Source organism: Rattus norvegicus, chromosome X (genome assembly GCF_021556685.1).
Source record: "Rattus norvegicus strain SHRSP/BbbUtx chromosome X, alternate assembly SHRSP_T2T, whole genome shotgun sequence".
NCBI lineage: Eukaryota > Metazoa > Chordata > Mammalia > Rodentia > Muridae > Rattus > Rattus norvegicus.
Window position 1 is genome coordinate 38,489,631 of NC_141554.1, and position 19,893 is coordinate 38,509,523.

At 40.1% G+C, this 19,893-nt stretch overlaps 1 protein-coding gene across 1 annotated transcript in view; it reads left to right on the forward strand.

The window, feature by feature from the left end:
* Grpr (gastrin releasing peptide receptor) overlaps window positions 1–10,960 on the forward strand; it is a 46,907-nt gene extending 35,947 nt beyond the window's left edge. The window contains 2 exon segments of the mRNA NM_012706.3: window positions 1,797–2,148; window positions 3,995–10,960. Coding sequence (NP_036838.2) covers window positions 1,797–2,148; window positions 3,995–4,381 — 739 coding nt within the window. The 3' untranslated portion in view covers window positions 4,382–10,960.
* The last annotated feature ends 8,933 nt before the right edge of the window (window positions 10,961–19,893 follow it).

The following is a 19,893-nucleotide window of genomic DNA, read 5'->3' on the forward strand; positions in this document are numbered from 1 at the left end:
AAAGAGGTAGCTTACTCTTTTAAGGGTTTGGAAATGACACATGGGAAGCAATCCTGGAAATAGATATAGTGACAACTTCAAATGGCCATTATTGTCAAATGTCTCATTTAAGGCTCTTTTGGTCACAAAGAACAGAACCCACTCAAAGTAATTCAAGAGAAAAGGCAATGAGAGAACACTTCAGATTATAACATGAGACTACATATTCAAATGTAGCTCACAGAGCAGAATACAAGGACCCTGTATGACACAGAACCATATCGGCTCTGTTTCTCTGGTCTACTTCATTCTCTTTACCTTCCAGTCTGTCGACTTTGTTTATCTTTTCCAGAGTTCAAGCACAGCTGCTCTGATCATTTCTTTGACAGTAAAACCTTTTCATCGTCAATCATTAACTAGCTATATTTTCTGGATAAATGTTTGAGAGAAAAAGAAACTCTTTTACCTGAGTAAATAGTCCATCAGCTGGTTTAGCTCGGGTATCCACCCCCAATAAACCTTTGTACCTTTGACTTCAGACCTGTGTTGGTTTCCCAGAGTCTTCAACCCAAGGCAGTAAGGTTGAAGTACGACACAAAGCAGTAGGGGTCTAAGAAAGAAGGAAGAGGGTAAGAAGCTGAAGCAAAGATTAGTTCGTTAATTACTGGCCTCCGTTTGTGTATAGCATTCTCAATGGTTTATTCATTCTCATTCTTTGGAAGAAAGAAGAGAAATATTGAAAATGTCTAATGACTTCAGATTCCTAGAACTGGGTGTGAATATTCAAACATGAAGATTTTACAAAATAAAAACAAGCTCGTTGTCTCCATCTCTCTATTTAGGTAGCAATTTGCTTTGTTTTTCATTTCTGAAATTTATTAAGAAAAATGAAAGGAACATCAGCTTTTCTGAGAATTTAAAATCAAGAGACAGTGTGAATTGTGCTGCACAGTGACTGCAGTTGTTAACAATGTATCATATACTTGAAAATCACTGAGTCATTTTTAATTGGCTTCACAGAAACAAAACCAGATAACTGTGAAATAATGCATATGCTAATTACTCAATCTAGCCTTTATATAATGTATACATATTTTGAAATGTAATATTGTATACAATAAATAAATATGTATAATTTTTAAAGAGGAAATCTCATGGGAGCCCACACATAGACAAAGAACTCCAAGCATCTAAGGAATACTGGGGGTGGAGGATAGACTCCCCTAGGGAAAACTTCACCTAATTGGTTATTCAATGCCAAGTGGTCAGCACTCAAGTTATATACATACAAGTAACACTAAATGGACTCAGCACATTCTCTTATATATTTAAATGTGTGTGTGTGTGTGTGTGTGTGTGTATGTGTGTGGGCATGTGCATGTGTGCACACATGAGAGGGGGTTACATGGTTGGAGGGAAGGGAGAAAAGAAAATGATATAAATTGCATTATATAAAAATTTAAACAAAGAAAATAGGGGAAATGTACATAAAATTATTTAGACCTCTAAACTCAAAAGAGAGAGAAAGGATAGACAAAAGGGGGAAAGGCAAAAGAATAGAATGTTACTTCATAAGGCATTATAGAGCAACCAGAATGCGGCAAGGAACATGCTTAGAGTGCCAAATTTCAGAAGGTACTCACTTTGGGGATCATGAGAATTCAGAGTGAACATTTTCAGGAACTTAAGGGAGAGCACCTCCTTAAATTTTGCACCTCAGCAGGCTACTTGCCACACCCTGGAACCAGCTTCTTCGCTATCATCCATAATGATGTCTAACAACTTACAGAGAATCATTCTCTTTTTTGCTGCCATAGGTACAAAGCCATCGTCAGGCCAATGGATATCCAGGCATCCCATGCCCTGATGAAGATCTGTCTCAAAGCTGCCTTAATCTGGATCGTCTCTATGCTGTTGGCCATCCCAGAGGCTGTATTTTCGGACCTTCACCCCTTTCATGTGAAAGATACCAACCAAACCTTCATTAGTTGTGCCCCCTACCCACACTCCAATGAGCTGCACCCTAAAATCCACTCCATGGCTTCCTTTCTGGTCTTTTACATTATCCCACTGTCGATCATCTCTGTCTACTACTACTTCATTGCCCGAAATCTGATTCAGAGTGCCTACAATCTTCCTGTGGAAGGAAATATACATGTCAAGAAGCAGGTGGGTGCTTCCTATAGATTTATTTTCCTCCTTATGCAATTGGCACCTTGCATTAATTTTGAATCTTAGTGACAAACACGGCGTAGAAGTGGCCCCATCGCTTGACTTTGACATTCTAGGAGGTGGGTGATGCTTCTTCATTAAGGTTTCCTTCATTGATAGGGCACTTGCCTAGCATACACAAGGCCCTGGGTTCAGTTCCCCAGAACTGTGAGGAAAATAATTTGAGGGACTGCAATGCGTTCTATAGATGCTTCTTTTTTTCCAAACGCTTTGTTTGTCCAGGAAGAGAGTTAGCACACAGATAAACAGAGGAAGCAGAAAACTGAGACTAGGTGAAAGAAAAGGGAGTATCTGGTTAGGAAAGGCTCGTGCTGGAGGGACAGATAGAGAGGCGACTAAGGTCAAAGGACATGGCATGCTGGAAAAACAGTGTCTCCATGAAATCCCTCTCTATGCGTGAGGAATATCTATCAATGGAAAAGAGAAAGGTTTACAGAATGATGGCTCTAATCCAGATTTGATTTCTCCTCTTGAGACCTTAATTTTCTTATCATTGTTATACCAGCAATAGCTTCTATTTTGTAATGTTAGTGGAAAATTATGAGAGTGTGTCACAGCATGCAGGATACCCCAATATATTATCCTTCCCCCTATCTTCCATAAACCTCTGCAATTTAATCCTAGAGGAAGAAAGAGTAGAAACTAAGGGTGCTGGCTTTTCTTTCCTTGTCAGTATTTTTAATTTTTAAAAGATTCATGCATTTTAATTTTATGTGAGTATTTACTTGCAATGTATGTATACCACCAACATGACTGGTACCCACAAAAGTCAGAAGAGGGCACCAAATCCCATGAGACTAGCCTTACACCCATGTGGGTGCTGGAAACTGAACTCAGGCCCTCTGTAAGCCATCTCTCCAAACCCAGGCAGTTTGTTTTGCCTCCCGCTACCTACATGTAGATCTTTAATATATTTAATGATAGAACAAAAAGACCTCCAACTCCATGGAATTGAATAGATGACCCCATTTAGAGAGCTCCCTTTTCAAAGTTCTTTTCCTACGAAGGAGAAATGGCAGTTGACGATGCAATTGGCTGCCTATTTGAAAAGCCTGTCAGTAAGCAAATACTCACCGTACCCCAAATTGTTTAAGGAGAAAGAAGTCCCCCCTGAAGTCACAAAGGGAATGAAGTGCAAAAAGAGATGTTCACTCCACTTCGCACAATCACCTTCCTGACCGTGTCATCCAGAAATAGCTAGAGATTAAAAAATAATAATATAGGCTTATCTCAGCTTGGCCAATGAGGAAGAATAAAGCTGGCTGCTGTTTCGAGCATCAGAAGGGATAAGAAATAATTAACTGTAGAGCAAAGAAAGGCATGAAGGAGAATGGCTGATAAACTGCCTCAATGCTCTCTGGAGGAAAAAGAGGGCACTTACTAGAATTTCATTGTGCAGTCCATTCAAGCATGTAATCAACTTTGTTTAAAGATCTGTTCTCCGCAGTATGTTCTAACTATTTTGCCTCACAGGTTTCTGCTTCCCACCTTGTCAATCTGTGTGTTTCTGAGTCTTTTTTGCTTCTTCTTCTCTCTCTCTCTCTCTCTCTCTCTCTCTCTCTCTCTCTCTCTCTCTCTCTCTCTCTCTCTCTCCCCCCCCCTGCCTTGCTGTATATGTCTGTCTGTCTTGCCTGTCTCTGTCTTTGTCTCTTCCCCCTCTCTCATTATCATCAGCTCCAATTACACTCTTTCTGTGGCCCTGCTCCCTCACCCATTTCTCTCTCTCTCTGTGTCATCTATCTTTAACACCGCCGCCCCCCTTTCTGCCTCTTTTCCTGCTCAGATCGAATCCCGGAAGCGGCTTGCCAAGACAGTACTGGTGTTTGTGGGCCTCTTCGCCTTCTGCTGGCTCCCCAATCATGTCATCTACCTGTACCGTTCCTACCACTACTCTGAGGTGGACACCTCCATGCTCCACTTTATCACCAGCATCTGTGCCCGCCTCCTGGCCTTCACCAACTCCTGTGTGAACCCCTTTGCCCTGTATCTGCTGAGCAAGAGCTTCAGGAAGCAGTTCAACACTCAACTTCTCTGCTGCCAGCCCAGCCTGTTGAACAGGTCTCACAGCACAGGCAGAAGTACCACCTGCATGACCTCCTTCAAGAGCACCAACCCCTCAGCTACCTTCAGCCTCATCAACGGAAATATCTGCCATGAGGGGTATGTCTAGACAAACCTTCAGCCTCGACTCTTAAGGAACTCCTGGTACTATTCTACAGATATCTAGGATCCCTGAAATTGATTGTTGTCTCTATACCTTCCAAAGACCCTTCAGGAGGCTGAGTGATATCGATTGGTGAGAGAGATGTCCAAATGAATCAATCACCATTGTATCTCAAAGTAAGCCATCACGGTTCATTTTCCGCCTCAACTTGTGAGGACTTCTTCTGATGGAGATCAAATCTTCCTTTAAAAAACAAGGAACAAGTTGGAAAATATTCAAAGCACCAAGCCCTGCTAAGCAAGTATGATCAATTAAGTCTTAGAAATTATATGAACACAGAGAGCAGAGAAACCATGCATTGGCTATCTGCTTTGTGAATTATTTTCTTTAAACAGAAGCTGATTGCTTTCAAAATATGGCTTAGCTCTTTTCCCCCAGAAATATCTATAATATGTAAACCAAGGGACAACTTTTATTTACATTCCTAAAATGAAAAGCCAACTCTAAAAAAGAGTCCCATGTGTGAGGAATGGACTTCATTTATAACATTGGAAGCTGGTGTAATATAAAATAAGCCTCTAAATATTGACTTTTTCAAAGATGTTGCTGAGGACACAGAAGAAACACTCAATAGAAAATGTTAAGGCATAATACAACCAAATGATCCATGTACAGCAAAGGAGCAATGACTTATTCTCGTATTTCTTATTTCATAGAAATTCTGATTCTTGTTAACCCAATTTTGACCACTATAGTGTCATCCTACCATAGAAGAGAGATCATTTTTGTGAGAAAAATGTTCATTTTATCAAAGTAGTAACTATTACAAATGTGTAAAGGATGACATTTATTCTTGATGTACATGTTTTAAATCAAGTGTATTTGCTTAGGATTAACTGTCTTTGCAGTAGCCTCAATACAAGAAAGATAAATTTTTCTGTGAAGAAATTAAATCATGTTTATATTGAATATATAGTTTCCCTCCACAAAGAAAATTAATATAATTTTACTAATGTGACATTGTGTCTGAACATATGTTTAAAAAAAGCCACAGAAATCTTAAATTGTTGAACTGACCATAAAGGGTACATATCTGTTTCCGCTTAAAAATGTGTGTGAAATAGCCCACATGCAGCAAAAAAAGACTGGACTAATGGCTCCATCTCATTGTAAAGTCATAGAAGTGGCTCTGTAGTATAGTTGGGCTTGTCTTATTTGAAAAATCCTGCTTTCACTGTTTCTGAACTCAAATATGGGCCAATCCTGACAGACTGTGAATATGAGGACCCACTTGACTCTAAATCCAAGATGTCCAAGTGTCTCCTAGTATGTATCCCTTAAATCCTAAGGCAATTTTACTTCAAGCTCTCTCTGCTTGGGTGGGATATAAACAGCAAGCACACAGCACATGAAAGGAGGCCTTCTGTTGTTTGACGTGGACCAGTACTGGCTGGCAAGGGAGCTTTAGGCATTAGGACTAAGGCGGTGTAAAGATCTGTGGTTACAGTTGGGTCAAAAACCTCTCCACTCTCACTTTTTCTGGGCTTTTCTGTACTATAAACGCTGGATTTCGTTGTAGTTCCTAACTACATTGCACTCTTTGAAAAACAAGACAGACTGGAGGTAAAGAACCACGATGTCTTACTACCCTAACCCCACTTTTATCTATATGACTTTGGTATCTGGTTTCCCCATCTAGGCTCCTTTTTCCAGGAATGAGAAGAGAGAGCTACGTCCCTTCTCTTGCTAAGGTTCTCTAAGCTTCCTCATCTCCTCTAGTTCTGTCCTGAGAGCATGTGTGTGCCCCAGCCCTTAACAGTTAATACACTTCTGCTTCTTTTACAACCACAAAATTTTAGAGACCCCTCTACCCCAACCATTCTTCCATGCTCCAGCTCACTCATGTGGCAGAACAAAATAGGCTAGGTTGTTCTGCTACTTGGGGATTTCTTGGCATCATTCATATTAATGAAGTTCCATGAACTTGCAGTGTTTTATAGTTAGAGCTGAAGGATACATAAGAAAATGTGTGGCCTGGTCTTCTCACTAGTCAAAGGGAATTCTTGCTCTTCATTCTCCTTCAGCTTTTCATATACCTGCTTTCTTGAAACAACTGTGGGTCCAACAAACCTTGAGACCAACTTTGCTCTTTTGATTCAATCCTTCAAAACCCTTGAACACAAATGGCTCTGTTCCTAGACAATTGCTAACATAGACAGCATTCTGGATGTCTAAAATTCTGGAATATGGAACTTAAGGTAGTTGTTTTAGCATCTCTGCTATACCTGCTTCTAGAGATGATTTAGGAACAGGGTACAGCTTCCTGTCTCCTTCAGTCAACATCAGGGCACAGACCGTGTGTCTCTTTACTAGCTACTAGACAAACAGTGAGAAGATCAAGGTCTGGGTATTGCTATGTATCCTAAGGCAAATCTTGTTACTTCCTTGTGAGTTGTAAATCAAATAATTGGAGGGAGTTTTTGTCAGCCAGTGACCAAAACTGATAAAACATATAGTGAATTAAATAATGGGTTGAGCTAGACCTTCTCATTAGGAAAAATGTAATTGGCCCATCTCTTCTCTAAGGAAGCTGAAGTTTTATTTTAAAATCAAGAACCTAAAATCAGATGAAAAACCTGAGACCCATGTGGCGTCCCTTCTTTGCCAGGGCAGAACACACAGGGACTGGAACCGAGACATTTCATGCCTGGCTTCCAAAGATAATCACGTTTAGCACTTAAGTCTTTGGCGAAGGAAAAAGAATCAATTTTTGCTGTGGAAAACCATCTGTGTTTATTCAATTGACAGATACTACCTTTCAATCTATCTTAAATTGAGACTCCCTGAGGCGGGCAGCTCAAGAGTGATAGATTAAGCAATAAACAAAGCAGTCTCCCCACCAAGGAAGGGCTGCTGCTGGCAGGGAAGGTCCAGCTGCCATTGGGAGTGATATTCTACAGCGAGATGATTGTCCCTGCTTAGTGCAGACAAAGTCCCTCCCTGCTGATGATTTTATGATTCCTCATAAATGTGAATGGCTCAACCCAGTTCTTCTGGCTGCTCTTCCCTGCTGAATCTAGCTTTCTGCCTCATTAGCAAGGCGTCTTTGCCCCACTAATAATTTGGTTCTTCATCTTGGAGGATGGATAGTCCATAGGGAAACTACTCAAAAGCTGCTACAGATGAAGCAACCTTGTCTTGTTATGAAAGTGCACAGTGAGTAGAAATAAATGAGCTTGACTATAGGACATGGGGCAACTTGGGTTATAAAGTTCTCGTTTCTGCAAAAAGAACAGTTAATTATTGGTTTCTGAGCCCCAGCATGTGTCAGATGGCTTCTAGGAAAAGGGATTATCTTTGTTTGGAGAATGACATGTTGAATGGCACCCTCATCCGTTGGCTAAAAGGTGGCTAAGTCACTTTCCCCTGAAGCCAGATAAAAACAGTTGCTCTGAAGACCTGACTGTATGAGAACTGAATGAACAGTGTACCTTGAATCTTGGTAAAATGGGGAGAGAGACACTTTCCTGCCATATTCTCTCTTCCCATCCATATTAGGAAGAAGCTGTTGTTAGAAAATGGATTAGAATTAGGCCTGGCGTTCTGGGAAGAACAGAGAATATTTTACAAAATTTATCTATCTGTGGCCCCAATTTCATGGGATTAATTAAGAGCTAAAAGGAAGCAGACATTCTTTACTTTTATGGGACCAATCTCTCTCACTCTCTCTTCTCTCTCTTCCTCTCTCTCTCCCCGTTTGCATGCACACACATGTTATTCAATGACAACACAACCACCCTAGGCTCTGCTTTCTTCTGTGTCTGGATTACTGTTTCTCCCAGCCACCCCTCTACCACAGCATACAGACACAACATGTTAAACATTGCTCCATTATTACTCTGCCTTTGGCCTTCAGGATCCGAGAGATAGCTCAACTGGTAAAGACACTTACCACCAAGCCAGACAATGTGGGTTCCACCTAAAGAACCCATGTGGTAAAAGGAGAGAACTATCCTGCAAGTTCTCTTCTGACTTCCACACATATTCCATGGCACATGCATGCCCCACACATAACCACCCTCCCCCCCCCACAAAGGAAATAAGAAGAAGTTTTACAATATCATTTGGGCCTTCAAAGATATCCTTTATCAGATAAAGGAGGATCAAGTGTATGCTCCAGAAGAATATCTATCTAGAGCAGTCAACAAATAGCACACAAAGAACAAATTTTCCTCTTATGTTAGAAATGCACTGGATGGAGTTCAAATATTTTCATAAAGTTTCAAGGTTGCGCATGTGTTCAATTTAGAAACCTTGGGTTATACTATTACGATCCATGATTAATTCAAAAGAATATTGCATTTACCTCATGTTCATGGTCTATAAAGTATTCTCACACTCATTACCTCATTAAACTGAAGGTTTTCCCACTGGCCAAAGAGCCAATCCTTTACTGTGGGAATTTAGAAGGTATTAAATTCACTTGCTTATGACCATCTAGCACTGAATTAAAATGCCCATGGAACCATGGGACTGAAACATGAGCTGTCCAAATCAGAGCTACAGAAAACCTGCTTCATCCACACAGCAATTTAATCTGATTTCCATTTGCTCTAATCTGAATTAACTATGCTTTAGTCTTTGTGGCTCATTCTGTGAAAATGACAATCATTGCTTCCCTGGTTTCCAGGACAGAGTCTACTTACCTTGATATAAAAGAGTCAGTAAGGTTATTCTTGGCTGAATAGAAGTGGGAATAACTTCCTATGTTATAAGGAAGTGGAAGGCAGAGACACAGGACAAGATACTTGGGGGGAAACGATGGTCATGAGATGTGTAACATTTATCCAACATCTGAATGAGGTCCTGTGGCTTTGAATGTGATGGAAGACAAGGAATGTAATGTCACCACGCATTCATATATGAACCTGGTCAAGACCATTACTTAATAATCCTAAGGTTATATGAAAGAGTCAAGTAGCAGGATGTACATATAGGCCAGAACTTTTCTTCCACCCAGTATCACTTCCCAAATCCAGACTGCGTGAGAGATGAAGTTCACAGGACTTATTGCAAAGCTCTTTCGGTACTCTAGATATTGCCCAAAGACCTGAACTAGTGATAGACTGAAAGGGAATCAAAGCACACAGGTAAAGGACTCACTGAGAGCCAAGGCTAAGGTGCATTGCAAATTGATGAAGCAGGGAAGTCCCTGAGCTCACACCCTCATCCCAATCCACAGATATACTTCAGTTGCAAGCACCAACTGAATCACATGGTTGTAATCACAGCCATCAAGAGGCTGGTGCCTAAGAACTGCTGTAAGTTCCAGGCCAGCCAAGGCTACACAATGAGGAATCCTTTCAAAATAGCAACAAAAACCAACTCAATGATAAAAGACTCAGCAACAAAGTCAGAGAAGAGGACCCAAGGATTCACAATGTAGCCTTCTTTGATGGCAGGGTTCACTGGAGAAGGGATATCAGGACAGAGGCAGAGCCATTTACTCACTCACCAGCTTCCTCACTAAATGAATAAGATATGGCAATTGTTGATTTCTAGAAGCCTGGAGGCATAGGCTCCATGAATGGCCTCTAATAGAACAATACATTGTGGACTAAGGAACCTGGCCAGGAACTCAAATATGAATCAGTAGCTGAGATGCATAGCTCTGGATGCTCTGCTAGAATCCCAGATCCCACTGTCTCTCCTACTCTCCCTGAGTTCCACATTTCTAGAAGGTAAGATTTATATTTCCCCAAATTCAAAATTCACTCCCAGAATAATAGAACATAGCGAGACTTTCATAACTTTATGATTTCTTAAGAGAATCGTTTTAATGGATGATAAAACTTCATATATTCAAGACTTCATTAACTCCCAGACAAGCTTGAATTTTTTTTCAGTATAACACAGGACCTCAATATTGAAGACACACTGTAGAATTCAAGGTTTTCTTTACCTTGGCCTTAGCTATTGACATTGATATGCTTATGACAATGATATACAAGGTTTGAGATGACACAGTCCAGTGAGTTGTGAAGCTACATAGTACAAGTTCCTTTAGTGTTATTTTATGTTTTGTTTTAAATACTAGACACATGTTATGTAAATTATAATTGAACTTGTTAATATTAGCATAAATATTTATTGCTTTGAAAAATACACTCTGGGTTAAATAACTCAGAATGAGTTCCAGATGTGTGATTTAATGTAAATAATGTCATAGTTTGGTTTTGTCTGGACTCTTAGGATTAATGATTCATGTTGAAGAAGTTCACAACACAACACAACAGACTCAGATCCTTTTAACTTTGCCATGTGTGTAACTGTGTGACCGGGTGAAGCTCACTTGGTAGAGAGTATGCTCTGTGATTGATTTGGATTTTTCCAGAAAATTTTCCAATGCTACTCTCCCATCATATGTGCTCTCTGTGACAGTATCTTGACTCTGGCGTAGAAAACCATTCAAAGTGTTAGACGATAAGTGGTTACTCTTATTTTGTGACATAATAGAGCATAATTTATGAACTGGACAAGTGCATGTATCCAATGTTCAATAAAAATAGCTGTTGCATGACTGCACTCTGTGGCTCTGAGTCCCTTTTATTATTATTAATACAGGTTTATCATTATTGTTATTATTATTATTATTATTATTATTATTATTATTATTATTATTTAGGGGGACTTTACACCAAGGCATGCATGCAGAAGACCAGACAACAATTCACGGGAGTCAGTTTCTTCCCCTGCCCTGTGGGTCCTGGGGATCAAATTCAGTTCTATGGCTTAGTAGCAAGAACCTTTTACCTACAGAAGCATCTCACCAGCCCTGCCCTGTAGATTGCTGGCTCCTCCAACTTACATCAGAATCAATCCGGCTGATTTGTTGCAAAATACAGAGTTTCTAATATTTTATTGAGATGAACACTACATTAAAAAAGTAAGCATTCCAGGTAATTCCCCATAACTAGAATTTTATTGAATTTTTTCTTATACACTTAATATTTAAATGTATTTTATTAAGACTTTGAAAATTTCACACATGCATTTTGATCTTATTCTTCCTTTACCCATCCTCTTCAAACCCACCCTGACCTCCCTATGCACCCACAACTTCATATAGGTTTTTTTTCTTCTTCTTTCAATTGGATATTTTTTATTTACATTTCAAATGTTATCTCCTTTCCCAGTTTCTCGTCCACAAACCCCCTATCCCATCCCGCCTCCCCTTCTTCTATGAGGGAGTTTCCCCACCCAATCACCCTCCCCTTTCTGTCTCCCTGCCCTGACATTCCCTTACACTAAGGAGTGGACCCTTGGCAGGACCGAGGGCTTTTCCTCCCACTAGTGCCCAACAAGCCCATTCTCTGCTACATTTGCAGCTGGAGCCATGGATCTGTCCATGCATATTCTTTGGATGGTAGTTTAGTCCCTGGGATTTCTGGTTGGTTGGTATTGTTCTTATGGGGTTGCAAATCCCTTCAGCTCCTTCAGGCCTTTCTCTAACTCCTCCAATGGAGACCCCATTCTCAGTTTAATAGTTGGCTGTGAGCATTCGCCTCTGTATTTGCCATGCTCTGACAGAGCCTCTCAGGAGAAAGGTATATCAGGCTCCTGTCAGCAAACACTTCTTGGCATCAGTAATATTGTCTAGGTTTGGTGGCTGTATGTATATGGTCTGGATCTCCAGGTGGGGCTCTGAACTCCAAACTCCTCCTCCTCCTCCTCCTCCTCCTCCTCCTCCTCCTCCTTCCCCTCCTTCTTTTTTCTTCTCTTCTTTCTTCATTTAAATAACTCATTGATTCCTAATTTGTGCTGTCCATATAATCCTGAACATCTGGTGGAACATGATTGACCTACCAGGAATTACACCCTTAAAGAAAATCAATTATACCTCCCCCAGAAACCATCAAGTGTCCATAGCTCCTCAGTTAAGGGAGGATGCTTACGAACCTCTTCTCCCTCCATGCTAGAAGGTTGACTGTCTTGGTCTTATATAGGCCTTGTCAGGCAACCACCACTGATATGAGTTTGTAAGTACAGTGGGCCCCTTATGTCCAGAAGACATTGGTTTGCTCTGATGCTCCCCAATCTGTCTCACTGTTCAGAACTCTAAAGGCATGGAAAATGATATCCAGTGCAAAGTTATTCAACGATCAATGTCTCATGATGCTCAATATTTATCTCCCTAACCCTGAAGTGGGTGATCATGGTTGATGTGTTATGAGTTTCTTTATATGTTTCCTGCAGTGTTTACACACAGACAGAGAAATTACAAAATGCTTTCAAATATTCCATCCTCAGTTATCAGAAATGGTAGCCTATTGGTTGCTATGCCCATGTGTTTACACATGACACACCTTATCTTGAAGTTCTTTCCCTACCAGTGACTAAAATGGTTCCTCATCCTTAACTACACTTACATAGCACAGCCACATTTGTTTACCCACTCTCATTTGAGCAATATTTTGCTATCATCGGCAATGACATGATAAATAACAAACATATTTGTAATTTCGTGCATGTAAAAGTGTCTTTGTAGGAAAAATTCTAGAATGTAGATTTGTAGAAACAAGGAGTAGATGGTTTTATAATGGTGACAATTCTTCCAAATTGTTCTCCTTAAGATGTGGATGCTCAGCTTTAAGGATCCTCGTTTTCTGGAATTATCCTAGATAATATGAGACAGAAGAACTCTTAAAATTCATGGCTTACAACAGACCACAGCATGGAGTGCAGAGGTGGCCATGAAGTCCCACCCCTAGCCAAGGAGGTATTGACGATCATTAGCTGCTGAAGGAGAGCCAGTTTTCTCTGTGAGTATAGGCCCTAGTAATTTCACTGTGGTCCAGTGGAAGACCACATATCTAAGAATATTTGGGCAGAATAAACAGGACTTTATGGGATTTATATTTTTAAAGGACATAAGCTTGTCTTGGTGGTGGGGGCAGGTCTTTGAAAAGTTGAGAGAGGGGAATGAAAGTAGTCAAAATTTGTTATGTGAAACTCTCAAATAATTTTTTTAAAACCTGCATTAAAAAGAAAAGGCAAATGTGAATGAGAATGACTCCTATTATTTTGTACAATGAAGATATAATATTATGCAAGAGATTACAATTTAGGTGTGTTGGGGGTGAGGCAGGGGGATCCTTATGAATCAAAGTGAGGAAATCTAGCTAAAGATGCAACATAGTTAACACATTGCTCTCCTGGGTTTTGCTCTTCTTTCTTTCCATCTAGCCAATGGCTGGTTGTGAAGAAAAATTAGCAGATAAAGTGATATTTCCAAAGATATCTAACATTTAGTTCATCAACTGTTTTATTCATTTCTACAGAGCCAATAATAAAAACCTAATTCTTTCACCCTTTGTCACCAACTCACTTATCTGAAATGTGTGTCTGCAATGGTTTCCACAGTGATAAAGTCTTTTGAAATATTTAAAATAGTCAACAATAGCTATGGCTGGGTATGGTTTGATTATCTCCTAGGGCTTCATTCTTGAGCTGCAGACCCTGGTGTGAGGTAACAAGAGGATCAAATTTAATCCAACTATGATATTTAGGGGTGGGCTCTTCAGATGATGAGGATTAAATAAGGCCCCCATGATTATCCTGATGGCTTTATAGAAGGAGGGGAAGAATCAGAAAGCAAATATCATATATTTCCTCTCATTTGAAGTTTCTGGGTTTTAAGTCATATACAGAGACATACATGTACATGCAAAATGAAAGTGGAAGTGATATAAGGAGAACAAAAGAGAGGAGGGAGGGGTGAGAAAAGGGAGGGCATGATTGCAGGCAATATGATTCTTATATAAATCTATAGAAAATTTAAAAATCAAATAGAATTTAAAACTGAAGCTAAAAGAAACACACATACATACCATCCCACATTCCCTACACTACACACACACACACACACACACACACACACACACACACACACACTGCACCTGTATCTTGACACATGATACCCTGAACTGCCATAAAGAAAGCTATCTGGGCATAGTGGCAAAAGAATGCCTGTAATGTTAGCACTTGAAAGGCAGAGACAGAGGTCCGCCTTGGGAACTTAATGAGTTTCAGGTCAGCTAGGACCATGGGGGTGGGGGGGTGGAAGAGGGGAGAAAGAGAGGGGGCAGGAGGAGAGGGAGGGAGGGAAGATGATCACCAGTCCTGGCTCCTTAAACTTTGGTCCTCCACAGATGTAATAAATCGATTTTCTATATAAATCTGTATTCTTGGTAACAGAAAATGGATAATGCCAGAAAGTTGCCAGCAGAGTAATGGCATAGTCACAGTGTGTATAAATATGGCCCACATGAGCCTGGTGCTCTGGCAAAAAGAGGTCAATCTAGAGGTGCCTATCATATGTAGTCAGCAAATCTCTTGTTTTTTATTATTTGTATATTTTATTGGGTATTTTATGTATTTACATTACAAATGTTATCACCTTTCCCAGTTGCTCCCTCTCCCATTCCCCCTCCCCCTCCCACACACCAACTCCAACCTCAACACCCTGGCATTCCCCTACACTGGGGAAATGAGGCTTCACATGACCAAGGGCTTTCCTCCAATTGTTGCTGGACAATGCCATCCTCTGCCACATATGCAGCTAGAGCCATGGGTCCCCCTCCATGTGTACTCTTTTGTTGGTGGTATAGTCCCTGGGAGCTCGGGGAGGGGGGTTGGTTGGTTGATATTATTGTTTTTCTATGGAGTTGCAAACCCCTTTAGCTCCTTCAGTCATTTCTCTAATTCCACCATTGGGGTCCCCGTGCTCAGGCCCAAGGTTAGCTGCAAGCATCCTCATTTGTATCAGTAAGGCTCTGGCAGAGCATCTCGGGAGACATCTATATCAGGATCCTATCAGCAAGTATTTCTTAGCATCAGCAATAGTGGCTGAGTTTGGTGGCTACATATGGGATGGATCCCCAGATGGGGCAGTCTCTGGATGGCCTTTCCTTCAGTCTCTGCTCCACTCTTTGTCCCCGTATTTCCTCTCATGAGTATTTTATTCCCCCTTCCAAGAAGGTCTGAAGCATTCATATTTTGGTCTTCCTTCTTCTTGAGCTTCATATGGTCTGTGAATTGTATCTTGGTTAATCCGAGCTTTGCAGCTAATATCCACTAATTAGTGAGTGCATACAATGTGTGTTCTTTTGTGACTGGGTTACCTTACTCAGGATGATATTTTCTAGTTCCATCCATTTGCCTAAGAATTTCATGAAGTCATTGTTTTTAATACCAGAGTAGTACTTCATTGGGGAAATGTACCATATTTTCTGTATCTATTTCTTTGTTGAAGGATATTTGGGTTCTTTACAGCTTCTGGTTGTTATAAATAAGGCTGCCATGAATTTGGTGGAACATGTCTTTGTTGTATGTTGGAGCATCTTTAGGGTATATGCCCAGGAGTGGTAGAGCAGGGTTCTCAGGTAGTAGTATGTCCAATTTTCTGAGGAACTTCTAAATTGATTTCCAGAGTGGTTGTCCCAGTGTACAACTCCACCAATGGAGGAGTGTTACTTTCTCCACATCCTCGCCAGCATCTGTTGTCACCTGACTTTTTGATCTTAGCCATTCCAACTGCTGTGAGGTGAAATCTCAGGGTTGTTTTGATTTGCATTTCCCTATGACTAAAGATGTTGAACATTTCTTTAGGTGCTTCTTGGCCATCCGATATTCCTCAGTTGAGAATTGTTTGTTTAGCTCTGTACCCCATTTGGTTATCTGGAGTCTAACTTATTGAGTTCTTTGTATATTTTGGATATTAGCCCTCTATCTGATATAGGAATGGTAAAGATCTTTTCCAAATCTGTTGGTTGCTGCTTTGTCCTAGTGACAGTGTCCTTTGCCTTACAGAAGCTTTTCAACTTTATGAGGTCCCATTTATCAGTTGTTGATCTTAGATGCTAAGCCATTGGTGTTCTGTTCACCAATTTTCTCCTGTGTCCATGTGTTCAAGTCTCTTTCCCACTTCTTCTTCTATTAGTTTCAGTGTATCTGGTTTTATATGGAAGTCCTTGATCCATTTGGACTTGAGCTTTGTACAAGGAGATAAGAATGGATTGATTTGTATTCTTCTACATGCTGACCTTTAGTTGAACCAGCACGATTTGTTGAAAATATGTTTTTTTTCCACTGGATGGTTTTAGCTCCTTTGTCAAAGACCAAGTAACCATAGGTGTGTGGGTTCATTTCTGGGTCTTCAATTCTATTCCATTAATCTACCTGCCTGTCTCTGTACAAATACCATACAGGTTTTTATCAGTATAGCTCTGTAATACTGCTTGAGGTCAGGGATGGTGATTCCCCCAGAAGTTATTTTATTGTTGAGAATATTTTTCACAATCCTGGGTTTTTTGTTATTACAAATGATTTTGCAAATTGCTCTTTCTAACTCTAAGAAGAATTGAGTTGGAATTTTGATGGGAATTGCATTGAATCTGTAGATTGTTCTTGGCAAAATGGCCATTTTTATTATATTAGGACTGACAATCCATGAGCATGGACGATCTTTCCATCTTCTGAGATCTTTGATTTCTTTCTTCAGAGACTTGAAGTTCTTTTCATACAGATTTTCCCCTTCTTTGTTAGAGTCACACCAAGGTATTTTATATTATTTGTGACTGTTCTGAAGGATGTCCTTTTCCTAATTTCTTTCTCACCCTGTTTATCCTTTGAGTAGAGGAAGGCTACTGATTTGTTTCAGTTAATTTTACATCCAGCCACTTTGCTGAAGGTGTTTATGAGGTTTAGTAGTTCTCTGGTGGAACTTTTGGGGTCACTTAAGCATACTATCACATCATCTACAAATAGTGGTATTTTGATTTCTTCCTTTCCAATTTGTATTCTTTTGACATTTTTTGTTGTCTAATTTCTCTGTCTAGGACTTCAAGTACTATATTTAAAAGGTAGGGAGTGTGCAGCCTTTTCTAGTCCCTGATTTTAGTAGGATTGCTTCAAGTTTCTCTCCATTTAGTTTGATGTTAGCTACTGGTTTGCTGTATATTGCTTTTACTATGTTTAAGTATGGGCCTTGAATTCCTGATCTTTACAAAACTATTATCATCAAGATGTGTTGAATTTTGTCAAATGCTTTCTCAGCATCTAATGAGATGATCATGCGATTTTTTTATTTTAGTTTGTTTATATAGTGGATTATATTGATGGATTTCTGTATATTGAACCATCCTGTATCCCTGGGATGAAGTCTACTTGATCATGGTGAAAGATCATTTTGATGTGTTTCTGGATTCGGTTTGTGAGAATTTTATTGAGCTTTTTGCTTTGTTATTCATAAGGGAAATTGGTCAGAAATTCTCTTTCTTTGTTGGGGCTTTATGTGGTTTAGGTATAAGCATAATTGTGGCTTCAAAGAACAAATTGGGTAGTGTTCCTTCTGTTTCTACTTTGTGGAATAGTTTGAAGAGTATTGGTATCAGGTCTTCTTTGAAGTCTGATAGAATTCCGCACTAAATCCATCTGGTCCTGGGCTTTTTTTTTTTTTTTTTTTTTTTTTTATCGTCAGACTTTGAGTGATTGCTTCAATTTCTTTCGAAGTTATGGAACTGTTTAGATGTTTTATCTGATCCTGATTGAACTTTGGTACCTGGTATTTGTTTAGAAAATGTCCATTTCATCCAGATTTTCCAGTTTTGTTGAGCATGGGCTTTTGTAGTAGTATCTGAGGACACACTGGTCACCATATCCAGGGGCCTTCCAGAGAGTAGGCCTTCGAGTTCATTTGAAAGGAAGTTCCTTCATCTTCTGTATTTCTCTGCCACTCATTCCACCCTCTTGCTACTATGGTGTGTACAATCCACAGTTAAGTTGTAAATGCTTTATGGAAGTGTCATTACTTCCATCTCATAACTATTTCTAAAGTAGTGCTTGTGTCCCTGGGTTCTATTGGTAATATGCGCTGGTAACCCAGCTAAAGTCTTTTGGGATATCCACGCAATGCAATGTTAACTGACAGTAAGGTTGTTCTACTTTAATCATTCAGAGCTTCATCCAAAGCAATGGAAACCTTATGGATTCTATGAGCTGATTCTAGGGAAGACTCCTAGGAGTGGGTGACAGGAAGCCTGAACTGGCCATCCTCTATAACCAGGCTAGCCTCAAGTGGAGGGATTGGGACACCAACTTATCCACAAAAATTCTCTGACCTACAGTTTTTTTATGCCTGCAGGAAGTGTTGGGGTCAGAGCTTAGCATATTAGTCATCAGAGTGATCAGAGACTTCATCCGACAACTGATGGGAACAGATGCAGAATTCCACAGCCAAATATTAGGTGGAGCTCATGGAGTCCTGCAGAGGAAGGGGAGGAAATTTTTCAATAATCAGAGGGGTTAGGGACACCATGAGAACATAGCCCACAGAATCTGTGAAGGGAACTCATGAGGTCTCACATAGATCAAGGAGCCTGTATGGATTTCTACATTTAACTTATGGGTGTGTAGCTCAGTGTTCTTGTGGGATTCCTAACAGTGGGAGCAAGGGTTGTCTCTGACTCTTTTCCCTGTCTTTGGGACCCCCTTTCTTCCTACTGGGTTGCTTCATCCAGCCTTGATGTGAGTATATGTGCCTGGCCTTATTATAGCTTGCTATGCCAGATTTTGTTGATTGCTGGAAGGCCTGCTCTTTTCTGATGGTGCATGAAGCGGGAGAATGGAAGAAAGAGGAGGTGAAGTGAAAAGATTGGGGGTATGGGAGGGAGGGGAATTTGTAGTTGGGATGTGATATATGAGCGAATACATTAAAAAATTAAAAGAAAGAAAGAAAGAAAGAAAGAAAGTCTGAAGTCTTTGTAAGCAGTCTACTACTGTGTCAGAAAAGACAACTTTGCTAATCCACAGACTGTAATGTAGAGAGGGTGATACTCTCTCAGGAGCACAGAGTATTAACATTGGAAGACACCTCAGAGAATGCCTTATATCGCCCCTAATTTGACAAATGAAGAAGTTAAAGAAAAGTGTCACAATTTATGCTTCACTTAGTCATTGGGGTTTGGGAAAATGAGAACTAATGGGCTTGGAGATGCTGTATAGATGAAGTGGGCAGAGTTTCATCAGTCCTTTCTTGCCAGAGAATTTGCCTTGCAAATCTGTACAGGACTACATTGTAACACACCAAGCTTATTAATTAGGCTCAAAACTGATAAGACATGGTTTCTACTACAAGAAAGATGGGATAATTTCTTAAGGAAATAACACAAAAGCACAACTCCTATCCTTTGCATATGAACTGAATTGTGCCTTCTAGTATAAAAAAATGAATTTCTGAAAATATAACCCCTTTGTAGAATTGAAGCCGGCCCTACTTTAACTTCTCTCAGACTTTCTAGACTTTTCAGAGGGGCTGCAATAGTTCTTATCATTGCTATCTTTACCAGCATTAGTCTACTTTTGGGTGTTCACCCTGGGCAATGGAAGCTGCTATATGGGTTAGGAATCCATCATCTAGGAACTGGTTAAAATACACACCCTACCTCAGAGTTACTGAA